We start from the raw sequence: 21,964 nt of genomic DNA, 5'->3' as shown, positions 1-21,964 counted from the left end.
TCCCACACAGGCGTGCAGGCATCACTAACTTGAGCTGGTCTCTGACGGACACATGGAAAGGACATTGAGGGGACACAGAGGCAGATCATTTTACATCTGCCTCCTGTGGGGTTTGGTACCTTCCTTTGGAGCATCTGGCACTAGCCGCTGTCAGAAACATGACACTGCGGACCACGGAGCTGCAACATTCCTGTAGCTCCTGTAGGCATCATTAGCACCTCTCTCCTGCAAATACAAATCATGAACCATCCCATTTTGGGCTGATCCGAGAGCAGTCTCAACTGGTCTCATGTCCACGAAACCTCCTCAGAAGTGCAGGGAGTGGCAGCAATAAAGCCATACAGAGCTGGAAAGGAGACAAGAACCCCAAGCAGGTGGAAAGGACTGGCACAGGAGGAAACCCTGGAAGGAGCTGGGCACGCTTGGAGTGGAGGAGGACAACTAGCTCCTCTCAAAGGACTGCAGGAACTGGGAAGAATTACCCAGACCACACCAGGGGATCACACTGCAGCATGCTTTCCTCCCATTTTCTCCAACTTCCTATGGTCTCCTCCTTTCCCATCTCCCCATACTACTTGCAGAGCAATGGTCTTAAGGGGATTTTACACAAGCTCAGCACTCCATGTAGGTACTGAGCCCTGGGAACCCCCTCAGCCATTTAACCCCGTGGAGCTTGGCCCCTGCTCCCTCCTCCTGCCACCTGCCCAGGCCACACGCACACCTAACCTGGAGCTGCAGGAAGGTCACACCAGCACCCCGGTTTCTGCACTTTCCCACCCTTCAGAAAGCTCAAGGGGATTCATAAGCAGAAAACGCCCAACTCCCCCCCAACTCCAGGGAGGACAGGTCAAACCCTTGCTTCTTTAGAACAAAATGAAGAAGAGACAAACACAGACCTATTTTGTTTATAAGCTTAAAACTGAATCCAATGGCGCATCTACCTGGGGATTTTAGATTAAATGGTTTAAGAAACTCAAATAGGCTTTTTAATCCGGTCAAATAAAAAGAGCCCCAAAGAAGCAAAGAATTCACCCTGCCGAGCCTCATGCCTGTGAAGACAGTTGGGCAAGAACAGCTTTCTTCCTCTCTGCGACTCCTCCCCACCCTGGCATGGGACATAATGTATTTGCCAAAACCTGGAAGCCCAGGATACACCCTGTTCAGGACTCGTGCCGACTTCACTTTCCCATGGATGACCCACTTCTATCATGCTGTTTAGCACTTTCTTCATCCTTTCTGTGTTCTCTTACACTGTTCATCTGGGCCCTTCCCCCCAATACCTGGCAGGCTGTGCGAGCACGGTTCCAGCCCTCGTTACATCACCAGCACCAGCCAAAAGCAATCCAAAAGAAGGCACCCAAACCCCTAATCCCTATTCAACGCACACATTTATACACTGTCTTTCATGCAAACTACCTCCCTGAATGCTTCACAAGACACGGGCGAGAAGATGAGGGGCTGAGCAGCCGTGTGCTTGTGAGACGCAGAAGGGAGACCAGCAGGGTCTGCCAAGGGAAGCTCCTGCAGAGAGCGACAGCCGGACAGCCAGTGAAGGTCCGATGGATGGACACCAACACTACATGGACTTGGGGAGTCTGATGAACATCTGGAGCTGAATGCTGACAAGCAGCAGGAAGCAAAGGGGCTCTCTTCTCTGCTGGATGACTACTTCTCCAGGACTTCCAGCCTCCTACATCCTCTCAATATCACATCTCACCAACTTTCCAACAGAAACTGTCCCCTATCCCCCACTGCTGCTGTTCAACTCTGGAAACACTCAGAACTGGCCTTCCCCTGCACATGCTCTGCAATAAAATTCCCGACTTGTGTCTCGCCTGCTCCAATGCTCAGAGCAGCTGGGACAATAGAACAGAGAGGCCCTAAATCCACCAGACTCACCCTAAATAGCAATGGCCCATAATTTTGCCTGACATTCAGGAGCTTGTTATTCTTTCCCCTCGTCGCCTGGCTGGAGCTGTTCAGACCCATCAGTGTTATTCTATGCATTAAACGGGAAAAAAAACAACTCAACAACAACCCAGAGAGTTTTCAAGCCTGCCCAGCGAGGGCTGGATGGGCGGCATCCCTAGCTGTGCTGGCAGTGGGATCAATGGCTCAAACCCGGACCCGTCCCCTCTGCAGGGGAACAGACACGAGTGGGTCCTGCTGAGACCCCCAGCAGAAACACACACTTACCCTTTTCTCTGCTTCCATCCCTAGCAAGGGAGCTGCAATCTCTCTCAGCCCTTCCAGCCTTCCACCTGGTGCCTGGGAAGGCTGCTGCACACTCCTCCCCACCACCCCGGAGCAGGGAGCTTTAACCACAACAGTTTGGAGTTTGGGTTTTTGTTTTTTTTCCAGGCTGGCTCCAGCTGATTAAGGACCTGCAACAGGATGTAGGGATTACAGCAAACCCTGGCTCCGGATCAGCTGGGGCACAGAGCCAAATGAGAGAGCAAGGATTGCCCCCAGCCTGGCTGCCAAACCGGCACTCGTCCTGTTGGGAGGCTGCGAGGGCTGGAGCTCTCCGCTGGAACAAGGCCCCTGCCCTCGCTGGCTCTGCTGGGGAATGGCCTGAAGCCCACACTGACAAACGTGCCCACATGAAGGGCAGGGTTGTGAGGACGAGGGAGCTGTGGCTTACAGGGCTTGCTGGAGAGAGGAAAATCCCTTATGGCCTCGCTCTTCATCCCTTCACCCCAGGCAAAAGAGAGGTGTGAGGGGCATCCCCACCTCCTGTCTTGAGCAGCAGGAGCAGCCCAAGTTGGCGAAGCCCTGTGATTCCCTCATCCTTCTGCCAGGGTCTGCACCACGTGGAGCTTCTAGCGGGTATCCTGGAATAACACATGGCAAAATACTCTGTGCTGAGTTTTTAATCCAGGAAGAAGTGATCAGGGAAGGCAATAATCTCAGTTGGCACACAGAGCACAGCAGGGTCTTGCTTCTGAGGAGGCATCAAGAGCAGAATTAGCTTCAAGGAGACTCTGGGGCTTTTTTTTTCTTCTGCTAACACTGATCCCTGCCTGGACCAGCAGCAGCCCCCAGCATCTTTCTAAAGTGCCTGTCACTGCAATATCCTACTGCTGTCATTTCCTAGGGGGCATCCCCCCATGCTTGGGTTTTCCAAGTCCCTCTTGGACCAGAGCAAGAGGGACAGTAGCAGTGAGAGCAGCCCTCCTGCTCTGACCCGAAGCTGTTAGCCTCAAGTCCTGTTTTAATCAGGTCTGGCAGAGCTGCTGCCTCGTTTCCCAGCCTGCCACCTCAGAGGGATAATTTGCCAGTGCTTTCTCCGAGAGCTCTGTGGAAGCACTTTGCAGAGCCTGAGTATACCTCTCCTTCATGGCCAAATCCTGCAAGCTTCATACTGGCATGTTTCCCTCTCCTACTGACCCCCAGGCTCTGCCTGAGCAAAGGAGATCATGAAGATGCCAGGATTTGGCCCTCTTTTCCAAGCGCTCCCTGGCAAGACCTGGCAGTAAGAGGGGGAAGTTGCTCAGAACAGCAGGAGGGGGTGGAAATCTGTCTGGCAGCAGCAGCAAAGAGACTTCTTAGTGCTGCCCACCAGACTCATCGTTGCAGAGAAACTCTGGAGTCAGCTCCTGCCGGCCTGGGGCTGCGGGGGGAAGGCAGGAGTTGATATTGCAGGCAGAGGCCACTGGGATACCATTGAAAGCTGCTAAATATGACCAGGTTAGCACTTTAGTCTTTAATGGCAGGTCACCATTAATAAACCCAGGGCCCCAGGGTGCAGTACAGAGCCTCCCTCCCCCCCTCCCCGAAACACTCATTTCATTAACTTCACTGTGCGCGGCGCTCGGTGCCTGTCAGAGGTTCGGCAGCCAGACGGGCTGGCATGGGTTAAGGACATCTTACAGCAGAGATAACCACTCTCTCCTGACACCAGGGGAAGCTGCCTGCACGGCACCCCTCTCCTGCCCACTGCTCCCCTCTGCCTCCAGGTCCCCCGGCTCATGCTGGAGAAAGCCCACAGCTTTTGGACTCACACAGACAGGGTGCCCTGGGAAGACTCATGCGTGGGGAAGAAGCAATGTCCCAGGCCCACGGTCAAGGGGCTGAGGACAAAGGACAGCCAGAAACGGGGCCCCTAACCCCAGCTCCAGCACTGACTCCCTCTCCAGCCTTCAGGAAGTCACTTCACGTCACCGTGCCTTGCTTTCCCCACCTGTGGAACAATGACAGCAGCACTGATGGCCACAGTAGGGAAGAAGGGCAGAGGGGAGTTACTTTGGATCCGGGCAGAGAAGAAGCTCTTGTTAAATAAAGAGACTGTACAAACAATAAGGCCAAATCCTGCTCTCAAGGATGCTGGAATGGCCCACAGGATTGCTCCAGCATACAAAAGGGTGAGCTTGGCCATTGCAAAGGGTAGGTGGCAGAGAGGGGCCGGTGGAGCCAGCACAGGGGAGGGGACCACTCTGGCTCCACACGCCTGCACACTCTCTGCAGACTCCTGCACGCTCCCGCAGAGGCCTCTGGTCCTGGTGGCTGCAGCACAGAGGACAGGGAAGGACAAGGTGAGAGGGAAGCGTAAGGACGGGGCTTTGCTCCACCTGCTTTGACTGTAAAGCTGGTCTTTTCCTGAAGGGATGGTGGGAGGGGAGGAGGGACAAATGGATGTCCCAGCTGCCAAAAATCCCATACCAAGTCTTTATCGATCTGCCCTACTTGGCAACTCAAGCTGCAGCCACCATCTGTGGTGCTGGATCAATAAGACCTGGGCAGACAGGAGGGAGAGGCACTTTCATGGGAAGGTGGGGTCTTTAGGGGGAAGTATTTTGATTTTTCGAGTGACTGCAGAGTCAAGGAAGAGAAAATACTGGGACTGAAGCCACGGTTTAGTTTGGACTCATTTCAAATACCTGCTGAGCCCTTTACACTGGGGCCCCAGTGACCTCCTGCACATGGGAGCTGCCCCAGCCTCTGTCCTTGCTGTCCACCCATGGACACTCTCAGCACAGATGTGCCAGCTACAACAACAGGCCAGGAAGCCACCGACACACAGCACAGACAGCACAGGAGCTCCCTACAGATCCTCCCCAGGGACCTGGGGAGAGGCAGGGACTCCTGCAGCTGGATGAGAAGGAATCGCTGTGCGGCTCAAAGAGCCCCTGGAGATGCCTCAAGTCCCCAAGCGGCACTTTGCAATGGCTTCTGCAGCGTGACTGTCACCAGGGCCAGCCAGATGGGGAAGATTCAGACCCTGGTGCTGATAGCCAGGCTGATTCGGCAGAGAAGACAGGCACTGACAAGCCAGCCCACACAATGTCCCTCTTGCTGGACGGAAAGCATCACGCATTGCACCAGGAAGGTGACCACAGCTTGACAAGATACAGTGAGCCAGGCAAGTCATGGACTGGGGAGCAGATGACCACCACCAAACCCTTCTATCTTTGTGTGACTGGAGACCACTTTCTTATGTTCAGATTGTGTAGCCGCACCATTACCAAGCCCAGGTGACCCGGTGACCTGCTGATATGGAGGAGAGCTCTATATCTGAATGCTCTGGTCACCTCGGCATTTTACTAATTTTGTGCCCATAACCCCATCAGGAGAAGGCAGCAGAGGCAGATGAGGAAAATTTTTTTTTTTCTAATACAGAGGGCTGCCGGGCAGGGCCAATGCCGGCAGCAGGAGCGCCCCGCTCCTGAAGGCAAGAGCCAGCGGCAGCCCGTCGGCTCCAATTAGAGCTGGCTGCAAGGGGGACGGTGCATCGGGTGTCACCTCCAAATGCCCTTTGGATAGATATGGAGAGAGCGAGCGCAGGGGGGAATCTGCAGTTGTTCCAACGTTTCTTGCTCAGCAGAACAACTGTTGCAGTCCTTTTAGCACAAACCCAGCAACTGTTCCCAAAAGTACAGCGTCCTCAGCTCCTGTCCTTAAAAAAAACCCAACAACCGATCTCCAAAACGCCGCCTTCTGAGTCAGGGCAAAAATGTTATTAACAAAAACATCACTCAGGGGTGGGACACCTGCTCCCTGACAAGCAACTGGCCTGGCTGCCCATGGTTAGCGTATTACATCAGGCCCCAAAAAGAGAAAGGAAAGGGAGGGAGAAGGGGAGAGAGTGGAAAAGAACAGAGAGAGGGAGGATGACAGCAGAAGGGAGTAACAAAGACAAAGAAGAGCAAGAGAGGGGAAGCACAGAAAGAAAAGAGCAAGTGCGAGCGCATGTGAGAGACGGTGCAGGAGAGAGCGAGAGCGTGTGGGGGAGAACAGAAAAGTGTGCGGAAAGTGGCAGTGTGTGTGCAATAAAGTGTGGGAGTGCGTATGTGTGAGAAAGACGGCAAGCGTGTGTGCATATGGCAGAGACCGGAGTTAAGAGGAAGGGAAGAGTAAGGAAGGGGGAATGACACCACGAAAAGCAAAAAAGCTTGAAAAAGTGTAACAAGAAAATAGGGAGGAAGAGAGAAACAAAAGAAAAACTGACTGAAGGCCATCAAACAAATAAGTCTGGTAAAGCAAGGGAGCAGAGATAAGGGCAGGAGGGAGGTATGGCAAGAGGAGGCGGGGGGCACTTGGGACGGGGCAGAGCCAGGGTGAGGGTCAGGCAGAGAGAGGAGAGGGAGAAGGGGACAGAAGAGAAAAAAAGGAATAAAAGAAATAAACAGGGGGGAGGGAGAGAAAGATGTCTATTAAAAACCTCAGTGCATAACACAAAATGTCAGGGTTTATAGCTTCATTCTTGGCATTGCTGGTACTGAGAACCCCACACAGAAATGTCACTGCTTGTCATGTTTAATCACCTGCTATTTGTTAACACCTTCGCTGCAAGGAGTCTGCCCCTCACCCCTTGCAGGCTTTCCTTCTGGAGAATAAACTGCAAAAACATGCCTCTGCCTCTCAGCTCTCTTTGGACAGTTTCAGTTGAACCCAGAGCCAGAGAGGGGAGGCCGGGCAGGGCCGGCACATGGGGCACAGCGCTCTGCTTTCCAGATGGGGCTTTCCACACAGGGGAGGGCTCCTGCAGGCTGCGGCGGTCCCCGGCCGAGCAGGTTAGGGAGAGGCACCATAGTCGGGAAGGCAGAGTCTGTGCACACACGGGAACGGGACAGGATGCTCCTGGGAGTGCAGGGCAATGCTAGGAGCAGCGGGGACCAGGTGAGTGAGGTAAGTTTTTGGGGAGAATGACTTCAGGGCAGAAAGAGGAGACAGGAGTGAGAGGGGAAGGCTCAGCTCAGTGAAGAACAGGGATGGGTAAATCAAGGTGCACGGGGTGGTGAGTGCGAGGGCAGGGAGGAGTAGGGTACCAGGCCCTTCCTCCTGCTGCATACACCCCCTGCGCTCCCATCCCACTCATGTCCTGTGCCGAACACATACAAATAAAATCCCTGAAATCCATGGAGGTCTGGAATTCTCCAATCTGTTTGCTTGAACAGCAACTGTCACATAAAAGCAAACATCCAAAGCTATTAAATGTACAGTTACAGTTCCTTGCCCTGGCATCTGCACTGGTGACTTTGCTCTAGTTCCTCCCAAAGCCTTGGACTAACGTTTTTTATTTATGCCGGTTTTCCCCTGTGTCAGGCACCCATGCCTGCACTGTCTGCACTTCCCACCCAGCTGCATACTATCTGTCTGACATCACGTTGAGCTGCTATAGAAATTATTTTGAGGTCATCACTAGACAAGACTTTTCCCTATTTCACGCACTCCAACTGGAAAGAAATCAAAAAAACGCTCTCCTCCATACAGTAGGGCTCTCCCATATGAGCAATGAAAATCTAATTCCACAGTTTTCAGGTTTACAGAAAGAAATAAATCATCCCCCCACCTAAATGAAGAAAAATTTAAAGATGTGTATGCGAAGACCATTACTGCAGCTATTTTGTTTTAACCAAAGGATGGTCATCAGCACTGCTTCAACACAAATGAGGGCTCAGCTTCGGCACGGTCCTTGCCCCACACTCTGAAATGCTTATGTCAGTGTGCAGCATTTTTGAAGTGCTGATGCCAGTGAAGTTAGAATTCCCCTCTTGAAATGAAGAGAATTTGGGAAGCCGAAGAAGTGACAACACAACGAGCTGTAAGGGAATCTGACATGCATCCAAACTTTTTTTCATGCATTTAACCAACAAAAAACTAGCAGAAGCCATCAGCTGCCTGGAGACCAGCGCAAGGGTTTCTCCTCCAGCCCCCCGTGACTGCTGGGCACCAGCTCCCTGGATGCCCGGATCCCTCCTGCAACTCATGGAAACAGGCAGGAGAGAGCTGACGGCTGCAGCTGCAGGACCGAGGGGCTTCCTGGCGCTGGTGTCATCAAGATTTAAGGACATGCTACAGGAACATCCCATACAGAAAAAAATACAAACCTGCAGAAACTCAGTGCTCATCTCTCCAATCCCTACAACACAATTTTAAAATCATCCAGGTCTAGATGTGAGACTCAAGTGAAAACCTTCAAGCCCAAACCAGGCAGTTCTGGAAACCCAAACTCCAGAGTGTGGTTGGACTTCACGTCTTGGTCTCTGGTAGCGACGGCAGTGTGTTTCTACCCAAATTTTCTTAGGCATTTTCCTTGCAACAGTTTTTTCATGGTCTTTTCTGATTGAGATCCTCGCTACTTTCCAAAAGCCACTATCTACATCTCAATCTCACACACCAGAGGGACCCTGTGGGTGGTGGGGAAACCTGTACTGCTGCTCCTTACAGCCCTGCACTGGGGAAGGGGCTTTTGCTCTGTCTGGCACCTTTCCCAGACACCCACAGCACCCCCCACAAATTGTCACATATAAATTCAGGCCCAGTTTTCAAACCCGAAAACAACTGGACTCTGACACGTGAGTCCCACCGGGGATCGCTGCCCCCTGTGTTGGGAGGGCAGGCAGAGGCTCAGCCCAGAACTTGGGGACAGCGGTTTCTGCCCCTGCCCCGAAGGACCAGCACGAGGTCCAGGAGCCACCCCAAGTCCTATTCTGGGAACGGGAACAGTACACAGAAAGGCCTCCCACTGGCCTGTCGCCAAGGATAAAATTCACCCTTCTGAACACAGGCCAAGATGATCTAAAGTGACTACTGACTTTTGTTGCCCAACTTGAGTCACCTTAAATGGGCCTATTTTTCAAAGTGTCAGTGCTCAGCACAGCTGAGAATCGGGCCTCTTTAAGATGTCTAATACTACATGTCCAATCACCGCTTTAACAAGACAGACCAATATTTCTTTCCTGTGTGACTTCTTCCAGCCTGGCCAGGCCTTTTATCTTTTTTTCCTCTCCCCTCCCTTCTCCTCGTTCTTTTCTTTTTCAGCTTTTTATGAATTTCTCTCAGCTTTCCTCCCTCTCCCCCCCTCAAGGTCACGCGGCTCATTTCCACGTTGAATATTTACTCAGCAAGCCAGGTCCTTTCACAGTTGCTCACCACAAATATGCTTTCTGATAAAGTCCAGAGAAAAGAAACTATAAAACCCCAAACAATGTCAGAAATAAATAAAAAAAATCCCAACGGGGCAAAGTGGGGCTGTAATGGGGTAGAATATTTCAACAAAGAAAGCTAGCAGGTAAAACACCCTTGGAGTTAGTTTACTCCATTTCTCTGCATTTCCATGATTATTTTCTTGCTTTCTTTTCTTGTTTGCTTTTCTGAATATTTTTGTTCTGCTGTTAGGGCTGTGCCACCTATATGAGGGAGACTGTCATATTTAACCTCTTCATCCGCGGCGAAACTCACCCCCCTTCAAAGGCCAGAACCTGTCCAGCCCGTGGGCACCGGCTCCTTTACGACAGCGACCCGGCAGCTCAAACCCATCCGGAGCAGGGGAGTTTTCAGCTACGCAGTTTGCTCATTTTTCCTAAGCCCATTACTCATAAGCAGCTTGCACAAAGCATCAGGGTTTGTACCTACCCTGGGTGATACACAGCACAACACAGCGTAGCCAGAGATCACACAAGGGAAGGTCAAACCCCGTTTCCCACTCTGAGGAATGGATGGGGCCCTTCACATCAGTATGATAAGAAGGAGTGGGTCTTGGAGAATCGTTTTCGTACTTAATTACCAAGTCAGCTCACAGCCCAATCCTACAGACTGTCTGAAAGGAAGAGCAGCTTCCCAAAGTCTATATCCTCCAGCCCAGGGCAGGTCTCCAGAGAGCCCAGCATTCCTCAATGCTCTGAGTTGGGGCGATTTTGATAAAACCTCCAACTCCAAAGAAACAAAATTTGGCCAACACAGTGTGACTTTGAAAATCCAAGTCTCAGGCTTGCAGTGCCCAAGGAAGTTTTAAAATTATTTCTTAGTGACATCACTTCAATCTCCATTCGACCATCAGAGACAGCTACTGGCCCTCACGTGAAAGACAGGTATTAAAAATGTCAGTTCCCTTACTAACATCTCTCCATCTGAAATCCAATGCCGCTTGGCCTCCGTGGCCACTGGCAAATGATGAGGAAAAGTGCCTCTGCTGGCTTTTGTAGTCAGGTCATGGTTTTATGCCCAAGAATACATCTAGCCCACAATGTCCCAAGAGGGACAGGCCACCATCTCTTTGCTGACAAAGTCAGGTTTGGGACAACAAGCATATAGTAACAAAAGGTTCTCACCTACCAAGACCCCTGAGGAACACTGCCTGGAGGAGTGAGCTGCTCTGAAAGCAACCTCCTCCTTTTTCTCAAGACAGCACAGCTCTTTGCCTTCTCCTTGCTCTAGAGGAGTTGCTTTAGGTTGCTTAGTGTTGCTACTTTCTTTTTATGAGCCCACAACAGAAAAACAGAAATCTGGGGATTCCTCCTAGAGGGAGAGAGGTAATTCACAGCTATGCTGCCTGCCCTCCACAGCTCTCCCTTGATTTCTAGCTACGGCCATAAGGAACCCCCCACTGCTCCCAGGGAACAGCTCCCACCCGCTCCCCACGCAAGCTGCCACCAAGCAGAGACCTAGCTCTAGCTATCCTGTTTCCATGGAGCCTGACCTTCTCCTGGAGGTTGCAGAAGTACGCCCTTCCATAAACAGATAGTTATTCTACCTAGGAAAGCCTCAAACCACCATTGTGATACTCTAGGTTGTGTTGGTTTAGGCAGCTAGCCGTAAATACATTAGTATTTCAAACAGTTAGTACTACTTTAGGAACTGTGCAGAAGCACAGCTCTGCAGAGCCGCACTCCTCGGGGTATCCGTGCAGCTGCCATCAGTAATACAGGTACCTTGACAAGTACCATGGCAGAACTATTACAGTGGCAAATGTTTGGGTCCACCAGCATCACAGTAACTAAACAGAAACAGCAAGTTACAAGCTGTGCCAGGCAGTCACAGCCCTGAAATAAAACATAGCTCCAAAAATACTCTGATTTCAACTGCTTTTGGCCACTCGCAACTCTGTTAGCAGCACAGCGATGGCGAGAGCAGCACACTGGCAGCAGTGATGCTGTCCTGAGTGGCAGCACTCTCCGGAGGAGTGGGGTAGGGTGCTGTAGGATGCCGTGTTGGCAGTCAGGCCCTTGTGGAGTTTGGGAACTGAGCTGGATGTTACCACACTGCACAGGCTCCTGCGACCCTTCCGTCTCCCTGGCACGGCCCGTCTCGTCTCACTGAGTGCTGCTCGCCCTCCCTCCCTCCCAATGCGCACATGGCTTTAATGTTTTTATTACCTGTTTGACTCGCTGCCTTATTGCTTCTCCTCTTAATGGGGCTGTAACCGTGGAAACGAGGAATAAACGGCCACCAGAAAATGAGATGATTAAACAGGTCACCCTGGCAAAACAAACTCCGTGTTCATGCAGCCCAGGCTGTGTATGCAGTTTCTGTCCAGGGAAACGTGGGGCTGGGTGGGAGAGGGCAGGAGGGCTGTGCTAGGCTCCTGGAAGGCGCACACCAGCAAGAGATGCCTCCTCGGAGAAGACTGGTCTCTGCCCAAGAGGGATGATGCTGTGCACTTCCCAGGACAGATGGGAGAAACAGCAAGGTTTGCTCCAGGAAGATGGAAGATAGCGAGGACAAGACAAATCCGTGTAACTGGGGAAAAAATAGCAACTATGATGAATATAAATAGGCTGGACTGAAAACAAAACACAAGTCTGAGACAAGTTGGTGTCCTCTGTTGTCCCCATCTCTGGCATTGCCCACGCTTGCCTTATGGCAGTTCCCAAGGGGAGTGTAGCGAGCCTTCTGCCCATGGTTCTCCAGGCCCCTGGGGCACAGCTCCACTGCTCTCCTCATCCCCACTAATGGGCTATTGGCCAAGCGGCACTGGTGCTGGCAAAGGCACCGTCTGGCCAACCACAGCCAGGACCATGGGCAATGTAGGATGTCATGGAGCACATACCTGGCTTTCTGAGGTCTTGGGAGAAAGGGTGTCTGCAGCCGCTGTGCTCACAGCTTCTTCTCCAAAGCCATGTGGCTGGGAGGAAGGGGACAGCAGCGTGGACTGCAGTCCCCACAGGGGGCACCTGCCTGGCTCAGCGACTCACCTCCAGCACAGATCTATTCTAACTTCTTTCTTGGGGTGCTGCAGACACAGCCTTCACCTCACTGGGAACAGCCAGACAAATTCAACGCCCAGCCACAGCGGTGAGCTGAGCTGTACTAAAATCAGCTCTGACAGATCAGTTTGGAACGAGAGCTCAGCTCAGCCTTGGCACACACAGGGGCTTACCATGAAAGCCCGGAGGGAGTGACCACAGCCCCCAGCTGGTGTCCAGCCCTGAGCCGGACACCTCCACCACAGCCCTCCTCATGGCTGGGGGAGAGGGTTGGTCCACACCAGAAAGATGAGGGGAAGGCAGGGGTGCCTGTGCATCACTGAGCCCCGCTGAGTGCTAATATCTGAATATGAGATCCCCGAGATCCCTCTCTCAGTCAAGCTGAGAGGTAATGAGTTTCAGACCAAAACGTTGTTGAAAACAAAAATAAAACCCCAAAATAAGCACACCGCAATCAAAAAAGCACAATCACAAACCATCATTCAAAGCAGCGAGGATCCTGCCAGAATCACAGTCCTGTCCCAACCTGTCCAAACCCAGACTCATTGGGAGCTGGCAGTCTGGGAAGAGCAGACTTACTCCACCAAGAGCAACAAATTCAGAAGAAGAAATTGGAATGGCAAAGCTTGGCGAGGTGGAGATGAGAGACAACTGCTTGACGCGCACAGGCGAGTGGTTGTGCTTTCTTTCAAAAAAAAACAGCAGGTGGTTTATGAAAAGGGCCCTATTCTTTAGAGTAATTTGAGCCATATTTCATTGTTTGATAGAAAAATCCCAATATTCATGACCTCCTTTAACTGGAAGAAGTTTGCTCATCTGAATATCAGCCCACAGACAAATGGGGAAATGAAAAATAAAGAGAGTAAGATAATGGAAGCGGAGGGGGGGGTGTGGAGGAAAGGAAAATCAAGACTGAATCAAAGGCAGAATGGGAAGTCCAGGAGGGTGACAATGACTGACGGGACTGTGGGAATAAGGAAAGGAAGAAGAACATAAAGGAAAGCTATTTAGCAAGAAGAGTTAAATAGTGCAGCAGCATAGAAAAAGACTGAGAAAAGCAAGAGTGAATGACTGAAAACACAGCAAGAGCAAGGAAAGGAGCTTTCTATGAAAGCTTCCAAGCACATGGATCAACTTTGCAAAACTGTGATTCTTGTCCTACTGAGTTTCTGTTAAAAACATTCTTATGCAATCAAGAAGAAAAATCAGACCCTCTCTCCCCAGCCTCTGTTCCCTCACCCTCTTCACCCCCCATCCTCCTCTCCTAACATCTGCTGCCTGCCTTCAGGACACGCAGATGGTAATTACTCCAGGAGCAGCTTCCTCTCCTTTCCCTCCTTGCAGAGGGCCACTTGGAAGAGAGCTTCAAGCCATGGAAAGATACCACAGACACCTCCACACCACATGGCAAGGAGAGGGGGATGTGGGAGCCAGGGCCGTGCCCAGAGAACTTGACAGCACAGGGGGTGGAAGGTGGGTGAAGAGATGAAGACATTTGTCTACAAAACATACTCTTGGCCCAAAGAAGGGAGGCCTGGGGAGAAGTTGGCTTGACATGTGGAATGGCTCCTGCTCCTCCCGATAGGGGAAGGGGTGCTGGAGGAGCGCAGGCAGGGAGGAGGAGGAGGAGGAGGGCTGCCCTGGGCGGGTCAGTTCAGGGAGTGGATTCATACAGGTATGGTGCTGGCAAACACCGTGCAGAGAGGTGGAGCTGCTTTAATGAGAAGATGCTTCTATGACTCAGGCCTCAAAGGGATTGGGACTTTATTATTTTATTTTTCCATAATAAATTATGCCCTGGGATGCCAGATCCCGCCGGGTTTTTCTGGAAATACCAGACAAAAGCTGGTGTTGCTACCTGGCTTTTGACAGTTTCCCATGTATGGAAGCTAAAAGTTCCTCGTTCTTCCTCTGCTCTGCCCTGGCCTAGCCAGTCTCAGGAGCGGGGCTGACATGCACCATAGCACCATTATAACAGAAAAGCCCAGCTGGACCTCTGCACGTCCCTGCCCCAGCCCTGGAGAGCCCCCCTTGCATGTCCACGACAACCCACCCCAGACCCACGGGTGCTTGCAGCCCGTGGCGCTGCAGCGACGCCGAGGGTGCCACGGGTCAGGCAGGCGCTGGAGCTCCCGGGAAGTGGGAGCAGGCTCAGCTCTCCCACACCCCAGCCACCACACCCCGGCTGGAGGGAGAAGCGCTCCTGCCCGACCCCCGCACCCATCCATGGACAGCAGCCAGGCCTCATTCACTTATCTCCATCACTGAAGCGCCCAGCCCTGGCTCTGGGCTGCACAGGGGAGTATGATTATGCCCACTTTATAGATTAGGAGTTATTCATCCCACACCAAATCCTCAGACTCTGCCATGTCTCACAGACCTGTTCTGGAGCTCTCTTTGTTAGATTTAGGCTGAACTTGGCCCTAGTTCAGCTCAGAAACTCATGCTACAAAAATCCCCTGTGTTGCCTGCCTGTGGACCAAGCCTGCCGCTGAGGCCACCAGCAGCAGGAACGGCAGGGGACTCACTGCCGCAGCAGTGGGAGCACAGGGACACCTAACACATAGGGCACAGACCATACCGATCTTCTCTGGCTGCTAAGAAAGATCCACTCATTGCCACAACGACGCAAGCACACAGAACTGGAGTGCAGAGGAAGGCAATGTCTTCAGAGAGCAACGCAGAGAATGCAAAGTTCAGCACAGCAGCAACACAGGGCACGTGAGTGTCCGGGAGCATGGAGGTGGGTGAGTGTCTGGGGCAGATGTGCATGTGCAGGACAGGGTGACGAGGACGTAGGTGTTGGGTGTGGGGAACACCTCCAGAAATGCTCCAGCAGAGCTTGGTGTTTTTACCAATTTCACAAGAGGCTCTGCTAAAATGTCACCTCTCCAAAGCAAAACATGTGCATGTAAGTGAATCATCATTTCACACCCCAAAACCAGGAATGGGTGGCAAAATTCTCTAGTGAGGCACCAAATCCTCAGAGGATTGCCCGAAAGTGCACCCAGTGACTTTAGTCTTCCCATCCTTTTTCCTTGTATTTCCTTCTCTCCACCCCTTGCTGGTCTCTCTTGCCAACCTACACGGGTTGTTCAGCTTTTATTCTGAGAATGAAACTGCCTTAGGACTGGAAGCTTTAAGCAGTTTCCCAGCCTTCAGAAATTTTCTGGTTGTGTTTCTCCATGGCAGAGCAAACAATTCCTTTGGTACCTGGCCACCACACCTAATTCCCAAACGCAATGAGAACTCGGAATTCTTTGGGAAATTTAAACAAGAACATATTTTACACGAGTTAAGTGCATGTTTTGGGTTCACTGTAATTATTTGTTCTTGAAAAGGCTTGACAAACTGTTTTATTTTCTGGAATCACTACATGAAGTCTCTTGAGAAAGATGGGAGAAGGCTGGTGCCAGGTTAATGCACTAGGACGAGAAGTTAACAGCTGGTCTCACCCCTGACAGCCTTATGGATGGGCAACGGCGGGGTCTACAGTTTGAGGGAGAGAACAGCATCATCAACACTCTCCAAAACACGCTCTGCTCCGCAGACAAAGCCTGTGCTTCTGTGGAACGGCAGCCCAGCCCTGCAGCTGTGATCGGTGTCACTGTCTGCCTAACCAGCCAGCTCCTGCCAGGGACCAGGAGCCCACCAGCTAAAGCTGCACAAAAGACAGGGGGAAGCTGCAGGGCACGGATCCCAGCCGCCGGCCCTGCTCGGTGTCCCATCTGTCAGTCCAAAGTTAGTCCCCATCAGGAGCAGCTCTGTGTAGCCCATTCAGTACTCACTTGTGGCCTGAGTCCGGGCTTTGCTCATCCAGGGACTGCTCTGTCACCTTGCCAGGTCCACCCTCCTGCAACACCACCGTGACCTGGCGCGACCCCTGATCCACCCGTGCCCCTCCAGCAGCTGAGTGCTGTGCACCCTCTGTGTCCTCAACCAGGCTGCCATCACCCGGGGCAGCTCCCCAGCCCCAGCCAGTGTTTCAGCCTGTAAGATCACTGGTCAAGCAGCAATGGGGATTAGGAGCTAGCAAGTTTTTCTTTTGCTACTGATGTCTGCCCCTATCTCCCCTGCGAGCCCTGGGAGAAGAAACAGGGAGCAACAAGGTCCTGGTCTAAGGGGCTCTCAATCCTCAAAATGGATTTTACCTGTCTCTGAAAGCTGCCTCCATCTCTCACCCCCATTGCTTTCTCCCTAGGGAAATCAGTCTAAAAGGGGCTAATGGAACAATGCCCCTCTCTCTCCCCCCTCTCATTTTCTCTCTTTTTTTTTTATTAGCATTTGTGGAATTTATTCCCAAACTCTCCTAATCTTTCGTACACAACCATTTGATTTGCATAACCCAGCCCCCTCTCATAAAAACTGGCTGCTAGTTTAATTAAAAAATGTAAATTTGCTGTCATCTCGGGGCCTGGTGAATTAGGACGACATCGGCATTTTTTATTGCTGAAGACGTCCAAATTGATCCAGTCCGCATTGAACCGGAGGGGAGGAGACGGTGCCGCGTGGGACTTTTGGCTGTAGGTTCTGCCCCTCCCCTGCTTCCAGCCAAGCCTCCTCTGCCCCCTCTTTGCTTTGCAAAGTGCAGCTGAGGACGAGGACATTGGTTCTCCCAAACCCCAGCTGGATCGGCCAGCGTGGCCTCCGCAATGTCAGCACTTCTGGGAGCTGAGCCCTGGGTGGCACCTGAGCTCTCCAAACCCTGGGAACGGCTGCATCTTCAAACCCTGGGAGGGAGGGAAGGAGCCCAGGTGGAGGTGGGGGATGCAGCACAGGCAATGGTTGTCTTCACCTCCCACAGGACTTTTCATTACTTTCCAGATACTTTCAACCAACTTTTCAGAGGGAAACCTAAATTGTAGGCTACACAGCAGTCTAGGGGTATGATTTGATGTCAGAGGGAGAGTCAAAGCGGCCACAAAGGCTCTCACTGTGAGGGCAGCCGAGCGCTCTGGCAGCATGAGAAGTGGAACAGACAAGGCTGCACAGGCAAAAGCCCTGAAATAAATTGCAAGCTCAGATAGTCCTGTCCGATAGTGGCAAGGAGGACTCAGAGTGGAACCATAAATAGTCCAGGAAAACAGAAAGAGAAACCAATGATACGGAAGCTCTGTATTAAATATTTGATCCCTTCCAGCCAAAGTATCTGTATCATCCACAGCTGGTTTTAGTAGAGGTTGCCTCTCCCCATCTCAGACATCGTGTTTCACAGTAAAAGGATGCAGGACCTGTACACATTAGCACACCCCACTCTGTCCGTAGCAGACCTGGTTTAGAAGGAATTGGCCCCAGCAGACAGGGTGCAGGCAGGGAACAGAAGTCTATTATCTCAGGGATCAATTTTCTGGTCTTTTCTGCGAGTTATCATGCTATAGTGCTGAACCAGTAGAAACACTCCTACACACTTCAACTGGCTTTGAAGCACCTTTTCAAGTAATAGCTAGGCCCTGCTTAACACCACGACAAGAAGGTTAATCCCTGCCCAGGTAAACCCTTCTCCCAAGAAAGAGTCTTCACTAGGTAGGCTTAAGCGCTTGAATGCTTTGCACCCAACAAGCATCTCATAGGACTACTGGAAAGTGACCTGAACACCCAAACAAACTGTCTGGGAACCTTCTGCAGACCATGAGCTCAGCACAGGAACGATACCAACCGTGACAGAGCCAATGGCTCTCTGAAAATCTGTACTGTCAAAAAGAAAAGAAAAAAAAAAAAAAAAGAAGAAGAGTTGGCACCAGCCCAGAGAAGGTGTTCCTATCCACTGGGTGTTTCAAAGAACAACAGTAATTTGACAAAACAAAGTCACAAAACGACCCTTTGAGTGGAAAATTAGGTGTTTCTCCACCTGTTTTCCACAGGTTTCTTGGTCCCCATTCTGAGATCAGTTCCTGTAACCTCATACCAAGGATAACTAGGCTGGGGAACAGTTTCCCAAAGGAAGTGACAGGTGCCCAGCCACTCAAGATATTTACAACCAGACTTGCAGAAAGTCACATGTGGGGAACATCTTGCCATGATCTTGGGCGGATGGACTCTGTCCATGAATTCTTTCCAGCCCTTAACCACTATGAACACTTCTGGCCCTAGAAGGTCCACCTTCTAGGTGACTTCACTGACTGAGCTGAGAAAGCCCTCGGCAAGAGCAGACTGTCAGACCCCACATACTGAGTCCCTCTGGGAAAGAAACCCCTGCAGGCTTCCCTGTGCCAGCTGGCAGCTCGTGTGAGCGGCCCTTGGGCACTGCCTCCGGGGAGCCACAGCCTGAGGGCTTGGAGAGAATTCAAGAGGCAGCAACTGAGGGAGATAAGCTGGCCCAAGTAGATAAGGGCTAGAGGTGGTGATTATGGGGCAGGTCTTTGCCCCGAGATCATGACAAGACGGGTTCACCCACACACAGACCGTAATGCTGACTTAAACAGATCTCCCAGATCCTCATTTCCATGGCTTACTGCAGCCCCGGGTTCCCACACTGGAGCACCGAAACCCACATGTTTCCTGGGCGCAGTGGTGGGAAGGCCAAGCACCCACCACACTTCCGAGAAGAAGCAGGGTCCCTTTTGGGGGGAAGCTGTTGGCTTGGCAATCCCTTTTTGGGGGATCGGGGCGGGGCAGGGGCGGGGGCCGGGCGCGGGGGCCCATTGGCCAGCGGGCAGGGCTCCAGCCAGCAGGGGGCACTGCCTCCCCGGGCAGGGACACCACCCTGCGCACCCCGGTGCCAACCCGGCCGGGAACACCCGGGCAGCTGCCTGCAGATCCCATCTCTGATGTGCCACAGCTCCTGGAGATGGAGATCAGGGGTAAATCACTGTTTATTACTCTTTAAAGCATTTGCCCTCCTGCAGTTTCACCACATCCTTAACTCCAGGGCGGCCCACGCAGCCTCCCAGCTCCTTGATCTAGAAGGGAGGCAGCCACACGCCCACGGCTGGACCTGACCAGAGCCGGCTTGTCGCGCTCGCAGGTGGAAGCAGTTCCCGAGCTGCTCAGTTCCTGATATCAGCGATAGAAATAAATAAATAAACGACGACAAAATTATCCTCTCAATCAAAATATCAGAGTACATAGTTCAGGCCCAGTCAATCATCAACCAGTTTATTACCATCTTACTCCTTATTAAAAAAAACAACACACACATACAGATATGCTCCGGCAGTAATTACGTGGACCGCAGTGGATCGCCAGCACAGGCCTGTTTGGCCCATCACTGCCATTTAGTTTTTAAATGGGAGAGAATGGTTTACACCATTTTGGAGGAGCAAGTATGGTTGTATTAGCAGGTACTGGGCCAAAGCGATGGGAACAGGTCCCAAAGAGGGACATAACATAGCCCAAGGGATTCCTACCAAACTCCAAATTTGCCCACTTTGTGAAATCTAAATGGACCCTGCCCCAGACTGGCCAAGGGCTGGAAAACCCACCACGACATTGAGCCCCGGAGCCCCCGGCTGCAATCACACCCCAGCCTGATGGAGCCCTGGCCCCACCACACCCTGCTGAGCCCACGCACCGGCCCAGCCCACCACCAGGCCAGACCCTGCTCCCCATCCCGATACCCAATCAAAAACCAGTGGACACGCCACGAAAACCTACGACCAAAAACACACCCAGCCCCAATACTAGGGCCTGTAATCTAAAACCAAAACATTGCCCCAGTCTGGCCACCGTTCCTCCTCCCTGCGAGATGTGAAGGGGTGGGGGAGGTCTCATATACCTCACATAGAAGGACAAAAACAAACCCATCCCAGATATGCCCAGGTTGAAAAAAAAACCAAAACCTCATTAAATGTAATAAGCAGCCTCTTCATCTGACACTGCCTTGTCCCAAATAAATTAAATTCCTTTTCATTTAGGCAGCACAGGAACCTGACAAGCAACCTTTACCAACGAGACGCCGGAGCTCAGAAGGGGAAAGAAATGAAAGAGAAAACAACCCACACAACTTACAACAAATATAAACGCAGAATCATTTCAAAACCCCCATAAACTTCCCCTCCGCATCCTCTCCCGGCCAGCCCGCGCCTCGCCCCGCCGCCCGCCCGCCGCCCCGGCCCGGCCCGCCGCGCTGCCGGGAAGGACCCGGCGGAGCGGAGCGGAGCGGAGCCCCCGGCTCACCTCGCCGCCCGCCTCCGCGGGGCCGGGGGGAGCGGGGCCGGAGCGGCGGCAGGAGAGGAAGCCAACTTCCGTAAAACAAGTGAAAGAAAAGTGAAAGAGGCTGCGAACCCCCGGCAGCACCTGGTGCCGCCCCCGCGCCCGGCCCGGCCGCCCCGCACCCGCGCACCGCCCCGCACCCGCCTCGGCGCCGGGAAAAGTTTCGGCGGCGGCGGCCCCGGACAGCGGGTCGCGGAGAAACTGCCCGCAGCGCCCGGCCCCCGCGGCGGCGGAGGGGACGAGAGGCGCAGAGGAGGCGGCCGGGGCAGGGAGCGCTCCGCTCCGCGCCGGGGACACCGGCACCGGCGGCCGCATCGAGCGGGGGCTCCGCCGAGCGGCGGCGGGGGGCTGGGGGCAGGAAAAGGACAATTGTGCTGTACTTACCATAGTCGGAGAGACGAAAGCCGAATTCACTTAAATAATCAACTTTCATAATACTTAATTAATACCTAATTGCAGCTGATTGCTCCCGAATAACAAGTTGTTTAAAGCACTGATGTCATTGCCGTGCCGGTCCTCCCCGAGTCACTTTGGCAGCGGGGCCGGGGGCGGGCGCCGGGCGCCGCGGGGGGCGGTGACTGGCAGCCGGCGGACACGCCCCCGCGCCGGGCCCGCCGCCGGGGGCAGGTGCGGGGCCGGGGCCGGGGCCGGGGCCGGGGCCGGGCGGCGGCGGCGGGGTCACCTCGGGCGGCCCCGGGCCCGGCCCGGCCGGGGAAGGAGCGCGTCGGCACGCAGGACCGCCCGTCGGCCCCGGCCCGACCGAGGCGGCGGCGGTGCCCCGCTCCCATCGCCGCCGGCTGCCACCGCCACCTGCCCCGCGGCCGCGGGAGCGCGGCGCTGGCTCCGCTGGCGGGGAGCGCGGGACCCACGCGTGGCCATGGCAGCCGGAGCGGGGCGAACCGCGGCGGGCCGCGCGGAGCGGGCGAGCCTCGCCGGTGCCCCGGGGACCGGGGCCGGCAAGGACCCGCAGCCCTCGGGCAGGGACGGGCCGCCTCGGGCACGGCCGTCCCACGCGTGTCCCGGATCGGCCGTGCGGTACGGGGCATGGCACCGAGGAGGGCTGGAGGCCGTGGGGTAGCCGTCGCCGGTGGCGGCCCGGCAGCGGGGTTGGCCGGTGTCACAATCCTGGACGTTAAAGCATCTTGCCCAATGTCCCGCAGGAAACCCGCGCCGCTCCACCGCGGGAGCGCCTGGCCCACAGGAGGGGTGGGTTTTCTTTTGCAGCGAATTTCCTCATTTTTTGTTGCTTTATTTTTCTAAGTAGCAAAGAATGCGAGGGAGGTTCTAAGAGGCGTGTTGGGTAAACACAGATATAAGCCTCTTTCTTTAAAACAAACGAGCAGATTATTTACCTGATTAAATAGGTATTTTGAGCAGGTTGTAGG

General features: G+C 53.2%; 1 protein-coding gene across 1 annotated transcript in view; it reads right to left on the bottom strand.

The window, feature by feature from the left end:
* Positions 1-21,012, bottom strand: part of CASZ1 (castor zinc finger 1) — a gene marked incomplete at its 5' end in the record, with an annotated part of 92,280 nt that extends 71,268 nt beyond the window's left edge. The window contains one exon of the mRNA XM_082493599.1: positions 20,964-21,012. Within this exon, the coding sequence (XP_082349725.1) occupies positions 20,964-21,012 (49 nt within the window). The remainder of the gene's footprint in view (positions 1-20,963) is intronic.
* Between the last annotated feature and the right edge of the window lie 952 nt (positions 21,013-21,964).

The sequence above is a fragment of the Vanellus vanellus genome (assembly GCF_965231255.1).
Source record: "Vanellus vanellus genome assembly, chromosome: 20".
NCBI lineage: Eukaryota > Metazoa > Chordata > Aves > Charadriiformes > Charadriidae > Vanellus > Vanellus vanellus.
The sequence above is the reverse complement of the archived record's forward strand: the minus strand, read 5'-3'. Positions and strand labels throughout refer to the sequence as shown.